The sequence below is a fragment of the Lolium rigidum genome, chromosome 4 (genome assembly GCF_022539505.1).
Source record: "Lolium rigidum isolate FL_2022 chromosome 4, APGP_CSIRO_Lrig_0.1, whole genome shotgun sequence".
NCBI classification, from domain to species: Eukaryota; Viridiplantae; Streptophyta; class Magnoliopsida; order Poales; family Poaceae; genus Lolium; species Lolium rigidum.
The window spans coordinates 191,606,080-191,625,897 of record NC_061511.1 but is presented as its reverse complement, the minus strand read 5'-3'; the positions used below and the strand labels follow the sequence as shown (position 1 = coordinate 191,625,897).

The 19,818-nt window shown below is 47.0% G+C and overlaps 2 protein-coding genes across 2 annotated transcripts; both read right to left on the bottom strand.

Moving 5' to 3' along the window:
- Positions 1-2,785: 2,785 nt before the first annotated feature.
- LOC124648894 (40S ribosomal protein S4-like) lies at positions 2,786-4,343 on the bottom strand. Its single transcript, XM_047188578.1, has 4 exons — positions 4,302-4,343; positions 3,845-4,025; positions 3,649-3,746; positions 2,786-3,217 (listed from the first exon to the last, which is right to left on the bottom strand). Exons 1-4 carry the CDS (start codon positions 4,326-4,328, stop codon positions 2,786-2,788), a joined length of 738 nt encoding a protein of 245 aa, XP_047044534.1. The 5' UTR covers positions 4,329-4,343.
- Positions 4,344-8,548: 4,205 nt separating this feature from the next.
- Positions 8,549-9,061, bottom strand: LOC124647961 (NRR repressor homolog 1-like). The gene has a single exon (XM_047187798.1). It carries the CDS (start codon positions 9,059-9,061, stop codon positions 8,549-8,551), a length of 513 nt encoding a protein of 170 aa, XP_047043754.1.
- Positions 9,062-19,818: the final 10,757 nt, after the last annotated feature.

The window sequence follows — 19,818 nt, the reverse complement described above, 5'->3', positions numbered from 1 at the left end:
CAAAGCCTAAGAGCCATAGCCTTGGCGATGATCTTGGGGAAAGTATGAATGAGGCTTATTGGACGAAAGTCCGAAATGAAATCCGCCCCATCTTTCTTGGGCAGTAGAGCGATATTAGCTGTGTTGATGACGTTCATGTTGTTGATACTAAGCTCTGAGAAGGCATCTACGACGTTCATGATGTCGAACTTGATGATCGGCCAGCAAGCCCGAATAAAGTTGATGGTGAAGCCGTCCGACCCAGGAGCCTTATCCGCAGGCATATCCGAGATGGCATGCGAGATCTCATCCTCGGAGAAAGGAAGGCCCAGGTCCTCAAGGTCTTCAATAGCTGGATCCAAGACCTCCCAGTTAAGGTCCAGGGGGCACGGCGCAGCGACACCAAGGACCGGTGAGAAGTGGTCGTGAATGTGTTGCTCCTTCTCGGCGTGTGACGTGACCCAACCATCGTTCCTTTTTAGCCGCTGGATCAGGTTCTTCCGGCGACGAGCATTAACACGTAGATGGAAGAATTTGGTATTCGCGTCTCCTTCTCTAAGGTAGTTGATCCTAGAGGCTTGGCGCTCGCGGGCACGCTCTAACACTGCAAGACCCATGACACGCTGTTTGAGAGCAGCCCGAAGAGTCTTTTCGCTAGGCGTCAGGGTGTGAGACTCTTGCGCAACGTCAAGCTGAAGAATAATATCTAAACCCATAATGAGTTGTTGTTTATGGCTGGAGAATAAACCTTGCTCCAGGTGTGGCAGTCTGTTTGAGCTTGTGGTGAAGGATGTGCACGGGCTGTGTGTGGCTGGAAGGTTCCGACCAAACCTGGCCAATCAAATCCATAAATCCGGGCATTTTTAGTCCAGAAGTTTTCAAATCTGAAAGTTGCTGGCTTGCGAGGACCGCTCTGATTTGAAAGCAGAAGCGGACAATGGTCGGAGAGAGCCGAGGATAAGGCATGCAAGCCGTGGTTGTCGAAGGCGAGGTCCCAATTTATGTGACACCACTAGGTCACCTTGGAAGTTTAATTAGGCTTTCCTCTCTCCTTTTTACCATAGGTGGGTCTTATTGTTAGTCAAAGCCCTTGGAATAGCCTGACCAAGCCTAAAATGATCAAACTACCCCTTCTCTTATTGAACTTTTTTTCGATCAAGGAGCATAGCCCCAGCCTCTGCATCTAAAAGATGCACACCGTTTTCTTCTTTATTAAATTATTCGCAATGCCTTACAAGGGGAATACAAAGATCAACTCGAAGCCTCCTTCCTAGCGACAACTCGCTATACCTACGATGAAGGGGGGACCATGAACAATGCCATACTCCCTGACGGTACACCAACACACATCATCCAAAAAGCAAAACCCTGAGGGTGTGCCGTTGCACGCGTCGCAGAATTCGCAACCGCCATCTATCTTGAACCCATCTCCAAGCGAGATCAACACATTGACCGTGTCAGGCCTGCCGTCGATGTCACCATAACACCAAACAGCTCCACCATCCTGCCCGCGTCCAGCAGTCCTCGCCCGTCTTCGAAACCCTGCAGCTCCACGCCGCTAAGAATCATCGACGACAGCGTGGTAGATGAACACCACTCCACCAAAAACCACCTCCATCCAGCCGCTGCTCCAAAAACGATGCCTCAAGAGGTAGCACGACGCAAGGAGCGTCGTCATCGTCTGATCTTGGCTGGATCTAGAGTTTCCTCCGGAGCAGCACGAGTGAGTTCCCGCGGACTGCGACGACAATGCCTTCAAGAAGGAAGCGACGCATAACGCCGCCATCGCCCACCAATCTTGACACGGTTTTCACCGACAGCCGCGAGTCCCCAACTCGGTGAGAACAAACGGAAAGGCCAACAAAGATGATGCCTTCGCAGGGGAACGACGCCAATAGCTGCCGCCATAATCCGCCAAGAACGAAGTCAAGGCGCGGTGTTCACCGGTGGCCTCTTCGCTTAATAAACTGGGCGGAGCCTGCACGATTTTCTCCTAAAACTTGTGTTGGATTTGGCCTGAATTTGGAAAATACAGTAGTATGAGTAAGCTAGATTTTCTGTAAAAACTTCGGATTTTTCTGAGCACTTCCATAATTTGAATTGATGGTAGACGCCTAGACGGAAAGTTCAAATGCAATTTTCTAATTTGGTCGACAATTGAACAGTAAGCTCATGAGTCTCCTTGATTTTATGAAAATATATTTAGATTTATTGTAAGGAGTTCAAATTTTAACTGTTTGGTGGGTACTTGGTATAAACAAATAGCATAGGACAATTAGGCAAGTTGAACTAAAGGCCAACACCTGTGCATGGATGATGGATAAGTTCAAAAAATGTGTACATGAAGAGAAGATAAATATAACAGAACGCATTTGGCATAACTAAAGTTTCAGAATGAAATAGTGTCAGTGGCACTAGTTTCCCGAATGAACATGTTATGGATGAACGAATGAATAGCTCTTTTTTAGGGGACAAACGAATGAATAGCTGCCTGAACCAAATATCAACCCAAGCAAACCAAACGGTGTGAACAGGCCCATACCTAAAATCAGTAAGAACAAAAAATTGCATTACAAAAATTCTTTTTTAACTCATAAGTACTCTATCAATAAGATCGGCAAAAATATCTTAAGGTACACATTTAAGATCGGCAAAAATATGTTCTTAATCCAGCACTTTCAGTGCTCAAAGCAACCAACTCAGGGAGAACAGTTCAATGAAAATATCAAATGGGGAACTAACATGGCTTGTCTGAAACAGGAACTCGCTCATAGTAAAAACATTTTATTCTAGGAGGGGTGAGGTGTCAAGCCACAGCAGCAGCCGCAGCATTGCGCTTCCTTGCCTCTTCAATGATCGTGAGCTTGACGCCCTTGCCCTTGGGGAGAGAGACCAACGACTTCTTGTCCTTGCCAATGGTGAATACGTTGGCCAGGCGGGTGGCGAACTGATGGCCGAGTGCATCCTCGACGTGGATGGTCTCGAAGCTGCCCTGGTGCTTCTCCCTGCTCTTGATCACCCCAACGCGCCCGGTGTTCCTGCCACCCGTCACCATCACGAAGTTCCCAACGTCGAACTTGATGAAATCCACGATCTTGTTGGTCTCCAGCTCAATCTTGATGGTGTCATTGGCTTTGATGAGAGGGTCTGGGTAGCGGATGGTGCGGCCGTCGTAGGTGTTCAGGGAAGGAACGCCTTTCTGTCCAAACTGCACAGACCTGACCTTGCAGAGCTTGAACTGCAGAGCAGAATACAACCTCAGTACTGAAACATGTGTTGTAAACATGATAATATAGCCTCGAGCACAATTTAATCCTCCTTTAGAATTATCTTATTTATCCATTTATCCAACAATGAGTTTAATTTTCGAAAGAAAACAACATGAGCAAAGGACAAATGTAACTGCTTTGGGGATTTTGGACCCAAAAAAACACCAAGTAACTGAACAAAATGATCCTGCCTTTAGGGAAGGAATTAGCCTCAAATTTCCTAGTCACTGAATCAAAATATACATGTTCAACTTGACATACAATTGTCGTAAATTTAATAAAATATAGCCATTTGGGGGCAAAATAACCAATGGACTAGGTGAGAATCTTACTTTGATATACAAAATACCACATCACACAAAACATGATAAGCAAGAGCTACTCCTATCACGGTACATACCTTAGCCTCCTCATCCCTGATTTTGTGGAGACGGAAGCGACCCTTGGTGTCATAGAGAAGGCGGAAATTCTCCCCAGTCTTTGGGATTGATACAACATCTGCAGGATTAATAAAGTAGGCGGCAACATTTCATGATCAGTAAGTCAATAGTTGGCACTGAAAATAGGATTAAGCAGAAGCAAGCAACAAAAATTACCCATGAACCCAGCAGGATATGTTTTGTCAGTCCTGACCTTCCCATCAATCATGATATGTCGCTGCATCAAGATTGAATTAACTTCACGGTAGCTCAGAGCATACTTCAGCCTGTTCCTGACGATAAGAAGCATGGGCAAACACTCCCTAGATTTGTGGGGACCGGAAGAAGGTTTGGGTGCCTGGTCAACAAAAATCATCAGTTCTCAGATTTAGGAAAAAAACAAATCCCTGTCACTTTTCAGCCTTTGATCGACATACAACAATCATCACCTCAACCTCACTCTCTTTATAAACATTAGACAGAAAAGCTATGTATAAATTGCAGACTAAACATTTCACTAACATTTTGCAAAATTGAAGCTTATTAGTGTGCATTTTTGGTGATTGAGATTTTCCAAAATTTCAGGCAACTGAAAATTAGCAAAAGAGTATAGTTGCAGATCGAATGCACTTACAAATGCTCCACCAAGCTTGTCAAGCATGCAATGTTTAGGGGCGTTGAGCCTCTTCACGTGCTTCTTCAGACCCCTGGCCTGCAAAGAAAAACAATGAATGAACACTTAAGAGTCATGTACTCAGTGATTTCTTGGTACTATTCCTTACTCGTTGTGTTTGATATGTGGACCAAAATTTTCAGTCAGATGAAGCAATGGCTTAGAAAACCGTCAATAAGTACAACAGCTTAAGATATAATGGTTTACATTACAGAAAAAAAAACACTTCCTAGTTTCTTAGAATACACAATGGAATGGCCAATGATTAAATAAATATTGGAAGCTACACCTCTAGACAGCTGTATTATTCAGGATAGCATGGGCATGTCAAAGAGAGGTGCAAGAAAAAGAGAAAAGGGCTCCTACATCGATCCACAGCATCCTAACTAGACTAAACTGGATTAGCACTTCACTAGAGCAACCGAGATTTTAGTGCATTTGATGTATGAAAATGAACGCATGAAAAGAATAAGAAAATTCATCCAACTCGGACCACCGCAACATAATTTAAAATTGACAATCGAGGACTTGCAGGGCACAAATTTATGATATATCTGGCAAAAAAAAGTGCACATTTCATGAATCACCTGATCCAACTATACCAGGATTCACTTGTCAAACAAACAAGTTTCATTGTTGGACCGAAAAAAATTAGGACCCCATCACAAGATCCATGTATAAACCGTGAGCTGCAGCAAGCAATCGCCAATAATATGTCATTCTGGCCAGGCCCAGGACTAGCTCTACACGGGGATCAAAATGACAGAAAATTTTGACTCTACAGAAATGTAAGCAACCACATTTCCGATAGATACTATACAATTTGGCACAATTTGCTCCGCGTGTAGAGCAAAATGACAGGAAGATTTTTCTCTGAAGGAATGCCAATAATGAAGTTTTAAGTGAAACGCGTGCTCCGGTGAGAACTTAGCAAGCCATCTATATACGGTATTGTCAAACGATATTTTGGATTTCTGGCCATTCGCTCTACATGTAGATCAAAATGACAATCGGGCAAAATAGCAAGAACAAAACAATAAACCAGAAGTCTGACCATTTTGCTCGGATTCTGCAGGATCTTTTCGCAGGCGACGCCGTGGTGACTGAGGTGCGAAACGGAATGTACGATAGAGGCGGAGATAAACCCTAGCTGATGTGACGGCGTTGGGGTGCAAGCAGGTGGTTTTATGGCCTGGCGTGAAGGTGCCTGCCGTCCGATACGGCGTCGTTGACAGTCCGCGTTAGGTCACAGCGTTGGGCTCGTGGCCCAGCAGAGAGGTGGGCAGTGTGGAGGCCTGTTCAGTTTACTGCGCTGTTCCTTTTTTTTTTTACACTCAAACCTCTCTTTATTCATTAATAATAAGCTTTACATCGTTCACTAAGAGAGGTACAATAAAATTTGGTGGTTCATCTAGCAACACTTCTTGCTCATTGTTTCTCGTATATCTTGCAATTTCATGCGCCACCGAGTTTGCCTCACGAAAGTTGTGCTCAAACTGGATTTTTGGAAATTCTCTAGCCATATGGTAGCAATCATCAAGAGTTGTTGCTGCTGCCCCGTTGGAGTAGCCCCCCTCTTGCAATGCATTGATCACATACGTACTGTCTGAGCAACAGATAACCCTGTTGCACCCCACACTTTGAGCTACCTTCAAGCCATGTTTCACAACCAGTATCTCTGCGGAAAAAACATCAAAAACGAAGTTGAGTTTTCTGCTGCATGCCGCCATGAAAGAGCCGTGGCAATCCCTTAGCACTGCCGTAGTTCCTCGCAGGTCATCCGCGTCGAAGGACGCATCCACATTGAGCTTAACAAAGTCATAAGGTGGTTTTATCCAGCCTCCATGTCTCATCTTCGGTTTTGGTGAGCAAGTAGCAATGAAATTAGAATACAGAACCCCAATAGTTGTTGCAGTTTGTGTCGGCTCCTTCAGATTCTCGCCACGAGTAGCTTGCCTTCTCTCCCACCATAAGTACCAACAAGTAATACATATCAGCTCCGGCAATTTTGATTGCCCTAGAATCGGTGTTATCATATGATGGTTACATAAGAGGTACTCAAGCACAGCCTGTCCTGACCGATCAACAGCCGAAGCCCTGACTATCAATTCCTCTAAACCTAGACTTCTCCAAACTGCTTTGGCTCTAGAACATTGAAACAGCATGTGCTTCGTATCCTCGACACCAATATCGCAAAGTGGACATTGTGCACTCACCCGAATGTGTCTGTTTGCCAAAACTGCTCTGCATGGAATAGTTTCTTGCATAAGACGCCAAAGATAAATCTTGACTTTTGATGGACAATTCAGGCTCCATATTGTATTCCACATCGGATGTGGGTTAATTGATTCTGTCGCAGCACCTCTACGCAAGTTGGTCCCTGACTGACTTTCCCACTCGACTGCATAAGCAGATCGCACTGAGAAGGTGCCCGTTTTAGTTAGATCCCATCCCACAAAATCATCCATATCATGTGTTGGTAGGGGTATCGCTAGGATTTTTGATCTATCCACTTCCCAGAACGTTTGCTCAATCAGATCCTCATCCCAAGAATTAGTGGCCGGGTCGATGAGATCTGACACTTTAGTCAGAATGTTCATACCCTTAGGTGTCATGATCTTCCTTGAGTGGTGATGTGGGATCCATTCATGTTCCCAGATGTTGATATCACTTCCATTGCCTACACGCCATATATGTCCTTTTTTGAAAGTTCGAATACCAGACCATATGCTTCGTCAAGTGAAAGAACTCCCTTTCTTCAAAGGTGCACTCAATATATCACCATTGGGGAAGTACTTGGCTATGAGAATTCTAGCACAAAGTGACTCAGGTTCCTCTAGGATTCTTCATACCTGTTTTGCCAACAGAGCAAGATTAAAGCATTGTATGTCCATTAAAACCCATACCACCTTGATCTTTTGGGACACAAAGTTTCCACCAGGCTAGCCAGTGCATCCTCTTGCAATTTGCACCATCACCCCACCAGAAATTTGACATTGCCGATATAATTCCTTTACATACTTGTTTTGGAATTTTAAAGACCGACATAGCATAAACTGGTATTGCTTGTGCAATTGCCTTGATTAACACTTCCTTTCCCCTGGAAGATAACAATTTCTCTTTCCACCCACTGATTCTTTGGCACACACGATCGACTAGAAATTGAAACGAATCCGACCGATCGGCTCCTACCATCGCCGGTAGGCCGAGATACTTGTCTTACTGCGCTGTTCTTTGTGGCAAATGCTGCACCCGAGTTTATTTTTGAAAATGGATCCCGAGTTTAGATTGTCTTGTCAGCCAAACAAATTTTGGAAAAATGGATGCCGAACCAAACAGTGTCTTGTCGGACATTTTCACCAGACGAATTTAGATTGTCTTGTCAGCCTTATTTTGTGTACCATCACGGGTAGTGCCATTTCCCAAGTTGCAATAGAATTATAGAAACTTCACGAAAACTAAAGTTTGTATATTTTCAAAAAGTGTCTTAGAAAGAAAATGATCTATAAACATGTGAAATTTCAAGCTCAAACTCATAATTATTTAGGAGGTGACAAAAGAACATGTTAGACATGAATAGCTTTTTTTTTCTAAGGGAGACATGAATAGTGTTGTTGTATTGTTGTATTCGGTTTTGTATAACTACCAAATAAATTTGATTTTGAATTTAAATCTTGCTTTTTTTTATGTTGTTGTTTATTTTTTCCAAATTTAAACATATTTAATGTTCACCTGTTTCTATGTAATTTTATATTCAGTAAAAATTTCCGGAGTAGGGACGAGCTCATACGTTGCGCCCTTGCGCATAACCAACTTGCCATTCTGGCTTCTGAGTGTAGTTTATTTGCACTCTAATTGGCCTTAGCCTTATTGCTGATTAGTCCTAAATTAAGGTTGCAGATTTGTAACAACTTGTTTTTAGAGGAAGTTGTAACTAAGTTATAGTAGTATACAACAAGTAAAACAGCTTTAAACGTGTCCATCGACGCAGGATTATATCATAGTACAAAGATTTTGATCTCCAACATGCAGAATTTATCATCCATGGAAATTCATGACCCACAATTTATTGTCCACCGACAGGTAAAGCGCTCTCGCAAAACACATGCGCGCGCGCACGTGTGTCATGCCTATGCAACTAGCATCAGGATTCAGGACAAACAAATGTCAAACTTTCCTCTCTGAAGACGACATGGACGGCCTTTCCTTCACGCGTCGTCACTCTCACCATCCGCCGCTTCGTCCATCGTCTTCTTCCCCGGCCACCGGCTCGTAGCGGCGCCTTCGTCGTCCCTCGTGTCCTTCATGAACGCGCTGCCGCCTGGCGCCTCCTCGAAATCCTCCATCCTGAACGTTGGCCGCCACGGCTGCTCCGCCCACCGCGCCCGCTTCCTCACGCCGCCACATACCTTGTCACTGGCAGTGTCGTCCGTGCTCGCGTCTGCGTTGCCGCTTCCTCTCGCGTGCATGGCCCTCAAGGCCCGGATGTTGGCCAGCAGCTCGTAGAACTTCTCCACCTGCTCGTCCTCGTCGCCGAACTCCGCACTGGTAGCACGCGTCGTCGTCGTCGGCGGCGGCGCCATGTCGGCCGTAGAAGCTGGCAGCGGCTCCTCCTGCCCAGGCGCCGGCTTTGGCGCTGCCGCCCGCTGCGACGAGGGAGCGTTGTCTGCGTCGTCGGTGCTCGGGGCTACAGCCTTTGCTGCCACCGTCGTGGCGTCCATATATGGCAGTGGAATGCTATAGCCTGTACAAGGTACACTTGCCTGCTAGCTCGCTTTGCAATCGCAATTCTGCTTTGCGACGACAGAGAAGCAAGCCAGGACGGAGGAGTGAGATGAAAGCCGGTATGGTTAACTGCTAGATGCCGCGGAGAACATCTGAGGCATGGCGACTGAATTTATAGGGATGGTCGTGATTCGTGCCACAAATTGTGGCATTATTTTTACTTAAAAATAGTATGAGCATACCGATATTAGATTATTAATAGGTTATAATCCTATTTTTATATTTTAAAATTATAATCTTCCGTCCCTTTTATATCAATATAGTCCCTCCATCGCATGAAAGTTGTCTTAAATTTATCTAAATTTAGATGTATTTAGTTATTCTTTGGTGACTTTTTTCGACAAAGAAAATATATTAATACTACGAAGATAGCAATTACACCTGGCCTCTACAACAACGTAGTGCCCTAATAACAATATAGATGAACACAACCACAAAAATAATAATCACAGAAAAGAAAAAAATGCTACATTGATCTATTCTTGCAGCGGACCAAACACCACCAAGACGGCACCAGAAATCCATCTTCTCCAAATGCGAGCCTCCACGAAGGGAACAGTGCAAAAGCGTCATCATCGTCCTGATCATAGAACATAAGTTTTCACCCAGAAAAAATTCATGTTCACAAACAATGCCTTGAACAAGGTCATTGCCATGCACACCAATTAAGGCAAGACCTTGGATTTCACCCTGCAAGTTTAGAGTATGAATTTCTCATGTGATGTCGCCTCCACTTGCCGATGCCGCTGCTCCAAGTCACGAATCACTAGGCAAAACCTCATCGCCACCGGGACTCGAACCACCATTACTAGTCCTCAAATCTTGGCTTCCATGCCATTCTCTGTGACTGACTTCACGATGGAACTAAAGACATGCCCCACGATGACAGCAAACTGTAGAGGTTCATATCGCTCTTTCAACAACCAAACGGTAAAAAAACATGGTTGTGTGCTATCGAATACCATCCGATCCGGCAATTCTCCAAACATGTCACCCATTGAAGTTCGTCCGGAGAGCCTTCCGAAACTCGACACTCCGGCCAAATCAATGAAAACATGCATCAAGCAGATCTTTGTCATGGCGTGAGAGGGATCCTAGTACCGCCTCCTTTATTCAAGTCATGCCGGTAGCCTCCATGCTAGTCTAGCTCACTCGCCGACAACATGCAAGATTTGCCGCACCAAAACCTACAAGCAGACGAGTGAGCTAGAGTAGCAACAAGAAAGGTAATGACAGAGCAGGGTCGACCCAACACCGGATCTGGCCCTACCACCTGCACGTCCACTGTCGGTCATGACGTCGCTGGGAGAGGACCTCCGCCACCATCCCGACTAGGGGTGCTGCCCTAGTCACTGCACGATAATGTGTCAGCCATCTCCACCCCAGCAGCCATGAAGGTCATCCTCGGCAACCACCAGCGCTCTGGCGTCGCGCAGTGTCATCCCGGGGTGCGAAGCACGGGGTACCTCTTTCTCACCAAAAACTGAAACGCCTATTACTTAGTGTCTAGATACATTCAAATTTAGATAAAGTTAGCTACATGTTTCATGGGACGGCGGGAGTATATATCTTGTCATGGGTGTGGCCATCTCACATCACTCCTTACATGTAACAGTCTATTCTTTGTCCACAATGAAATTTTCACAATAACTCCGAATTAGCAGAGGCAGATAACAAAATCTCCCAAAAAGCGATGTTTTTTTGGTCTAATAAGTGTGGTGTTTATGGTAGATAGCAAGATGCCTCGTGTGAATGACGACAAATCTTTTATGGGCATGCATTATTGGGCAAATCATTCATGGATGAATGAAACAGCAGAAACACATCATCATCAGTTAAAGCCGGAGTACTGTACCAATCTTGTGGGCAGGGCAGATTCGATTATAGCGAGTAACCGTGGTCAAAGTGTTTTGTGGGCAGGGCAGATTCGATTCGTTCTGCTGCACGTACAGCGAGTAACCGTGGTCAAAGTGTAGCAATAGCACTGTGACTTAGTATTGCAATATGTCTAGGACTTCAAGCCCTACCAGCCATCGGTCTTCCAAAAATAATGGAGGGCCGATCGAGGATGTGCCTCCTGCCAGCACTAGCTGAAGCACACTAGTAGTAGCCACTGGCTTCAAACTAAAAGAGGAAGAGGTAATTGCACCATAAGTACAAGAACTTGTTCACTATGTGCATTTTCATACAACTTCTTGCAGAGTGTGTTCCACTCATACAACAACTTGTCCTGGATGTGCACAACTCATACAATTCAATGTGGTGGCAACACGTGGCAATTTCCAGGTGGAAGATGATGGTTTTCATTGCAGCGCTGAAGAACTAAGATAATTACGAACAGGTCCTCGCCCTCTCTGTATAACCACCGCAGAAAATTGCGAACAGGCAAATGTTTTACATCTTTTAGCTAGTTCTTTTAGCTAAAATGGATCTAACATAATTGCGAACAGGCAAGAATTGTTTTACATCTTTTAGCTTGATCGAGATGCACAGAAATTGCGACGCGGATAGTTGGCCGTTGGGCAAGTACAGACGTACATCGTATACTGATTGAATCGTTGAACCATGCGATGTTGACAATCCAAGTCCCTATGCTAATTTTCTAATTCTTGCGTTCCATTTTCACCGCAAATAGGAGATTTAGAGCATCTTCAGTCGTGTCCTCAAACCGTCCCCCAAACAGCGTCGGATCGAGTGTTTGGGCGACGTGTTTTGTTGGTGCCGCGTTTGGGGGACGTCGCTCCCCAGTCGTGTCCCAAAAAAAAAATTCGAAAATTTTAAACTTGTGCGAGATTCGATTAAATTCATCCAAACTAGGCATATATTACATAGATTCGAATAAATTTAAACTAAACCTAATCTAGAAGTACTTGCGGCGGCCGGAGGCGTCGTAGTACTAGTGGAAGTTATACATGTCGTTGGTGACAACCTCCTGCTTGACGCGCTCGTCGGGCTCGTCGACGGGCTCGTCCTTCACCAGGCCGCTTGGTCCTGCCTCGACATCGTCGGTGAGGTCCACGAGCGGCTTGCCGGAGTCGCGGATGGACATGCCGATCGCCGTCTCGACGTCGCCCCTCCAGGCGTCCTTGTCGTTAAGCGACGCCAAGAACACCGCTCGCAGCCCTGGGCAGTCCACGGGGTCGTAGCTGCTGGCGCTGCTGCCGCTCGTACTCCGCGAGCAACGCCGACGCTCTACATCGACGAGCCCGCGGCGGCGCCAATGCAAGCGCCACAAGCCCAGCCCCAGCCCTAGCCCCAGGAGGAAGACGACCCTGAGCTGCAGGCCGCGCTGGCGGCGTCCCGCGAGCTCAACGACCTCGAGGAGCTGGCCAAATGGCCGCACCTCGCCTCCGCGCTGCGCGCCTCCGCGCTGGAGGAGATGGCCAGGAAGGCCTAGGAGGACGCCTAGGCCAAGGCGTGGGCGTCCCTCGCCATGGCGCTTCGGCACGAGGCGGAGCTGCAGGCCGGTGCGGCGGAGTAGCGGCAGGAGGAGGCGGCACGTCTGGCACGCCTGCACAGGCCGGCGAGCCCTTCGGACCTGCACTCCGCCTGGGAAAGGGCGCAGTGGTCGCCCTGGCCAGTCCCAGGCGCCCTCTGGCGTGTCCAGCCCGGAACGGCGCGTCACCGCCGGGAGGCGTCGTCCTCATCGACGGCGATGACGACGAGTACTACTGGGAGTAGGGTTGCGCACCGGCGGCCACTGCGTCCCAAACCCTGGACTAGGGTCTCCTCTTTTTTTAGTTTAAAGGCTTTCTTTTGTGTAAAAATTGCCCAAAATAGGGTTAAGTTTAATGAACTCTAGTTTAAATTTAATTTGTTTTTTTTATTTTTTATTTTGACATTTGGGATGCGTCCGCGCGTAGGGGGCTGTGCGCGACCCAAACGGACCGATGGCCAGGTCCGCCTGTCCGCGTGGCCACCCAAACGGCCCCATCCGGACTGTCAAACGCGTCCGATTTGGGTCGCCGCGTTGGAAATACCCTTATATACAAGAATCGAGAAAGCGTCTGGTTTCTTTACATAGGATTACAAAACACATGAACTGGAAAAAACATAGGATTTTAACTGGGAAAAAACATAGGATTTGTCATTTGGATAAAACGAAGGTAAAGTGCTTCGATTGTAAAACAAAAATAGCTTAGAGTGGATGCTAAAACTCTATGAAATTGAGGTGTAGGATTGCAATCGGTAATCCTCCAAAAATTATTTTGAAAATTCCTCAAACCGAAAAACGTCCTAAGCATGTTAAAAATGCTAAGAGAGTTGAAAATGACAGTGTTAACGCGTGCCTTGGCTAGCAACAATTGATGCGATTTTGGCACAGCTGGAGAGGGCACGCGGAGGTCATAGTTCAAAAGATTATCTTATTCAAACTAGCACAGAGGTAATTTCAGCTCCTTCCCAAAATATGGGTTGTGGTGGATCCTAGATCTCACATGGCACACGGATTAGCAACTGCAAAATATACCTTAATTAAGATACAAAGCGTGTACTAATTACTACTAAGACATTAGGTTAGCAGAACCAAAGCAGCAGCGGAGGAGTGAGGGATAGGCGGTGTACGTAAAAAAGAGGCAGCGTATGTAAAAGGGAAAGACCTGTTTGTAATTAAATTGTTTCCTCTGTGTTTCTGCGAAAACCAACGATTCCCACTTGACCAAGGACACGTGTTGCCTCCTCTTTGAGTTGTATGAACCATGCACATGAAGGACAACGTTTTGTACCACCTGAACACACTTTAAGAGTTGTTGTATGAAAATGCACATAGAGAACAACTTGTTGTATCTGTGGTGCAATTACCTCAAAGAGGAATATCAATGGCGATGCCATTATAAATACAGCATTGTACTCTACTCCGTATAATCTATCCACATCAGGGCAAGGACGGCACACGTCATCTTCCTTGCCCTGTTTATAAAAGACCAGACTCTGCAGTGAGGTCCTCTTCTTCTGTTCAGATCGAATTATAATCGCTGGTTTACGAAAGTGCCCTCAGTAGTTGGTCTGAACCTATCACACGGACGCAGACCAGTGCAGTCGGCGGCGGGCAGAGCTGGATCATCCGTCGAGGGGCTCGTCATGCGTGTCATCAGTCTATGACGCAGGTGCAAACGACATGGGGTGACGCAAGCATCATATTCCGTCTCCGTCGATCGCCACCCAGCGCCAGCGGCGAGCCGAATTTAGAATTCTTCCACGGTAACGAACAATGCTCCGGCGCAACCACCTAGCTGCTGACGATCTAGGGATGATGTCAGTGCGGCAAAGTGCCGGTGACGATGACGATGATGCGAAAGTGCAGCCGTTGGCTCTAGTACGTGTATTTTGTAGGGTATGGGTACTTGTGGGTGCCGTGCGACGCGTACATCTCACACTCCGCACGCCACTTGAGAGGCAAGATCGCAATTTGATTACTATTCGCCAATTGTCTTTCGGTTAGAAGATAGTATTTTTTTTGAACCAAAAGTGTTATAATTTTGTTAAAATTTAGATGTATATACTTACTAGATAGTGTCTACATATATTTGAATTTTAATAATGTCGAAACATTTTTAGTGGAACAAAGAGAGTATAACATGATGTGCATCTGTAACTTGACATACAGTATATGCTCCCGGAAAGGTTGAGCCCCAATCCCTCCACGTATGAAGATTGCGACCGAGACCATGACAATCGTCTACAAAAATATATTGGGAACCAACATTTTGCAGCATAAATACCCTTTGGTAATCTTGCATAGCTACAATTCGACTAGCGGCCCGACCCCCGTGTCGCCCAAGCGTGCGACGACCCGGGGGAGAAAACCCTAGCCGCCGGGAGAGGCCCTCACCGGCGCCCTTCTCCGCCGCCGCTGCCGCTGGCCCTTGCCGCGGTGGCGGCGGCCCCCTCCGCTTCGAAGGTGGCGGTCGGGATGGATGTGCTGGCGGCGGGACTTCGCGCGGCGGCGGCGTTTCTGCGGGCGCGGATGCGCGGCGGAGCTCCGGCGCAGGCGTGGCGGCGCAGTGACCATCTCCTGCTCGCGTGGCGGAGCTGCGTTCAGCGAGGCCTCGGGGGCGCGGTGGTTGCTGGGCGCGGATCTTGGGTCCTCCATGCCCAGATCTCCGCCGGTGCGACGCTGTCAGTCGGGGCAGCGGTTGGCGGCTGCTGGCCATGGAGGAGCGGCGCGTGCGGCGGCTGCCGGCAGCGGTATGCCGGGCGGCGGCCCCGGGCGGACCTGCAGGTGGTGGCCGGCGTTTCGGCCACAAGGGTGGCGAGGCTGCCGGCTTGGCCCAGGGAGCCTCCTGCGCGATGGATCTTCTCGATCCTCGCGTCTGGCCGGGCTGGGGGTGCAGCTATGGCGGCATCTCTAGCAGGAGAAGTGGTGACTTGGGGGGATGTGTTGTCGGCCCCGATCTGTCGGAGCTTGGCAACGACAAGGTGGTGGTGATGGAGCTGTCTTGGTGGAGGAAGATCGGTTGCAGGTTGTTGCCGGTGGACTTTGTGGTTGGAGGTTGAGGATCCTAGGAGAAATCCTTGTGCTGGTGATGGCCAGGACGGGCGACGGCGACGCCCGCGGGTGCCGCTGACTTTCTTGGAAGCGTCGTCAAGGGCTCCTCTCCCTATCCCGTGGTCTTGTCTCCGGAGGGAAACCTCGGATCCTCGGATCGAGATGATGAAGGCGTCTCAACGTCTTTCTCCTCGTTGGGGGCATCGTCTCGGAGTTGGCTTCAACATGGAGACAGGTGGATGTTTGGTTGCTGAGTTAGCTCGCTTGGGGCGTTGCGGGCAGTTTGGCAACGATGATGCGTCGAGCAGAGCTTGGGTCGCGGCTTGGGCTTGTTAGCTGGTTACCGGCGTGTCCGATGGGTCCTCTCGTGCTTCGTTGTGTTGCTGTGAAGTCGGAGCTGCGGTGGAGTGCCCCTGCGGCAACGATGACCGGCAACCGGTGGACTGTGGAGGATTCAGTTGGCGCAAGCCCAGCATAGTTCTCATGTGAAGCTCCTCGTTCGAGTCGGAGCTGTCTCCCGTTGGCGTGTGTGGCCGATTGTTGGCTTTTGGCCAGATTGGTCGGTGGTTGTGCTCAATGTGGTCGTGTCCCATGACGACATTGATGCACTTGTATCGGTTTTTGGTCGGTTACCCATTAATTAACCGGCCATCTTCTTCTTTATCAATGAAAATGGCAAGTCTTGCCTAGTTTCAAAAAAAAACAATTCTACTAGCACTTTTGGGACAGCAAAAAATTGTAAATTAAACTCTTCCTCAATAAGAAGAATTCTTTTTGCGGAAAGTATTCCGGTCTATTCATAGTCCTTAATAACCGTACAAGAAACCCAAAACATAATAAAATTACAAATAGGTCCTTCCATCACATAGCCACGACTACAAGCACTCGAACGAGTCAAAGGTGCGCCGCTATCCTCGCCCCTCCCTCATTGGAGCTAGATAAACTTGTCGTAGTACAAATTATTGTAGTAGATATATGAAAAATCGTCGTGCTAAAGACCCAAAGAACTAGCGCGTGAGAGATGCAATCATCACCGATAATGAGAACCGTAGATTAAAAGGAATATCAACCAAATCCGGCAGGATCAGCCGTAAAACAAACCTCCACATGCCCGCATGCGACGTTGGAAGCACCGCTGCAATGGGGGCTAGATAGAGAGGACTTTATTTCATCTTCAGGGAGTCGCCACCGCACGTCTCCCTAAGTAGGACACAAACCTAAAAATATAAAAAAAACATTAAAAATGGAGCCCTCCCACCGACAAGGACTGGGATCAACCGTAACTCCATGGGCCTGAGACCACAGGAGGTGAGACATATCTACAGCTCCACCGACAGGGAGGCGGGAAGCCCTAATTGACTAGGTCACAAACCGCTAGTAGAATTGGGTGGTCCTTCTATCGGGTGAGGCATTGCGCACTTTCATGGAACGGAAGGATGCAATGGCCCACCTCCACCGGTGGCACCATGTATGATGGCGAGGGACCATATGTGGTGGGAGCTCGGTGCCGACACTGCCCCTCCCCTCCCCCGAGCTGGTAGATCTATGTTATTTTTTGAAATCACGGGTGTTTCTCATGATATAATTCGTAATTAATATAGTTTGTGCCTTTGAAATATTTGGTACAAGAGATACAACCCTGCATATAAACATAAAAAACTTTTGAAGTGAAATGAAGGACAAATGGATTATATTGTGTGTGAATAATGTTTGCCAAATCTAGGATCGCGTGAGTCCCAATCTGTAAATGGCGCATCACGAGAGCTAATAAGTTTTGTACCGTTGAGTCGAAATTGGTAATCTCATCGTTGGCAACAGTACTAAATTCTCTATCTACAGTTGTTAGGTGGCTGCTAGGGTTTGGGAGGGAGAGAGAGGGCTGCGAGAAGGCCGGCCGGGGGCCTTTTGCCCACGGCCGGGCAAGAGGGAAGGGATTTCCTTCTTAATTCTTTCTTTATTAGAAAAGAAATTTCAAAAAGAGTTTTTAATTGGGTATCTCCCTCTTTAAACTTTGCTTCCTGGATCTCTCCATACCCTTCGTATGCTAACTTATTTATTCAACTTTAGTTGTTGAGAGGGAGAGAAGGAGGATACCAAAGCACACCTCTAAAAAGATGGCAGCTGGCAAATTGACTTGAATGGTTTACATCCGTGTAGACATTCAGGACGAAACATCGTCCAACCCATTTGTTGGATTGAAGTACTGCTAGGCCGAGTCAATACACGCGCGCGTGGACTGCGACGCGGAGACTCGATCATTCTCTTCGACGACCTCCCATTCGTCGTCGTTCTCCGGCCGCTGCCCCTCCACATGGTCCCTCCGCCCCTTCTTCCCGGACGCCGCGTCGTCCGCCTCCTCCCGGAAGTCCTCCATCCTGAACTTTGGCCTCCATGCCGGCTCCGCCACCCTCGCCCGCTTCCTCGACGAACCGGCGGCGCCATACACGTCCCTCAGGGCCCGGATGTTCGCGAGCAGCGCGTAGAACCTCTCCACCTGCTCGTCCTCCCCGACGCCGCAGCCGCTCTCCACCGCCGCGCTGCTCGCATCGGCGAGGATGGTCGGCTCGGAGGGCACGCGGGCCGTGGGCGCGCCGTCGCTTGCCGGCTGAGCTTCCTTCTTGTACGATGCGGTAGACTCCATCACCTCTGGTGTGCGGTCGATCGTCGTGATCTTGAGTTTGCGTGTGGGGGAGACAGGACATTCAGAGGATGCGTGGATGGATGGATCGATGATGCTTCATCACCTTAAGTATATAGACCGTGCCGGCCGCCTTGTGCGCGGGTGGTAATGTCAATTGTTCAAATTGACCTTCTCATGCTCGTGCGAGCTGCAAGTTGCTCTGAAGTCGTCATGGAAACATCGAAGACTTGGGGCAAGTAAGGAAAAAGTTGAACTGACTACTACTCCCTTCCTTAAGGCGCGCTCGTTTTTTTGTGTTTTTTCTTTAACCAAAAATTACTCTAAATATTTAAAGATTGTTGATATAATCAAGATCTTAATTACTTATCATATAATCAAGATTTTGTTGCTCAAATTTTTTGATCAAAACTCGTCTGGAAATACTCGTGCAGCTTATTCATAGAAACGGAGGTAGTACGGTACAATGAAGTAAGATTATTAGATTTATTAAAGATTTTATTTCGATGAGAAAATTATCATAATCTACGCAAGATCATAGTCCTCACAGGAACAAAAAACAATAATATTTCGAGACACTCGCCTTGATATGCTACCGAACTGGTCAACTTTTTCTCGAGGGATATCGAGATGACCGGTTATCGAGAAATTTCGGACGGTTACTAGAAAATTTATAACATGAGTTTTACGTTTAGATTAGTGGGATTGTTTTTATTTTTGTAACCCCAAGGTGACTTCCTAGTAACCATAAAATATCAAAAAAAAAATCTCATTTGGATTAGGCTCAATTAAAAATCTCAAAATCTTTTGCCCAGCAAGCTCATTTTCCGAGGGTTCTAGGGAAACTCGGCTACCGAATAGTAACCGGATTTACCAACTGTAACGAAAACTTTGATTAAAACCATGACCATCATGTGGTCTTCTAAGATAAATAGCTTCGGCGGCGTGGGACCGTATCATAGGCTTCAGAAATCTATTTTGTGTTTTAGAGTGTTTTCCTTGGTAGTGGGGTGATAGTGTTGCCGGCTTAGCTGGTGCACAGTCTCCGAGGCGGTGAGAATTTGTTTGTCGAGGCTCAAAAGCGAGAGCAGCAGCTCTGAAAATTTTGTTGTGCCTATAGTGTGTCGAATATAATCACTTGGGTGTCAATCGCGGTCGGTTCACCGGTAGAATCCTCGAGATTGGTACGTACGTGTCACAATTGCTCTAATATTCGGCTAGTTTTCTCATGAAACCAGAAACTTATCTTCTTCAATAAAGACTAGTACAACCCTGGACTACAAATTTTCGCAATAGCTTGATCGAATATCTCTATGTGCTCCCTTTACCATAGAACCGTATAAGCTGGCTTACATGATTATGGTTATATATGTATTATTGATGATTGATCCTTGTTTGAGATAATTTATTCTTGCAATATATAGTTATGGTCATCTTCGACTATATTTTTAGATGCTTGTTAGTACTTTGTTTTCTTGATGCTAGCCATGATCAATCTAGAGGACGACACAAAAGTGAGGTTTATCTGCATTAGCTGGAGTGGATCTTGTGTGGTGGTTAGCTTAGTG

Coding starts and splice junctions, on each gene's coding strand:
- LOC124648894 (XM_047188578.1), bottom strand. CDS start 4,328: ATGCTTGACAAGCTTGGTGGAGCATTT. Junction 4,026..4,301: donor ACAAGCTTGGTGGAGCATTT/GTAAGTGCATTC, acceptor TTTGTTGACCAG/GCACCCAAACCTTCTTCCGG. Junction 3,747..3,844: donor ATATCCTGCTGGGTTCATGG/GTAATTTTTGTT, acceptor TTAATCCTGCAG/ATGTTGTATCAATCCCAAAG.
- LOC124647961 (XM_047187798.1), bottom strand. CDS start 9,061: ATGGACGCCACGACGGTGGCAGCAAAGGCTGTAGCCCCGAGCACCGAC.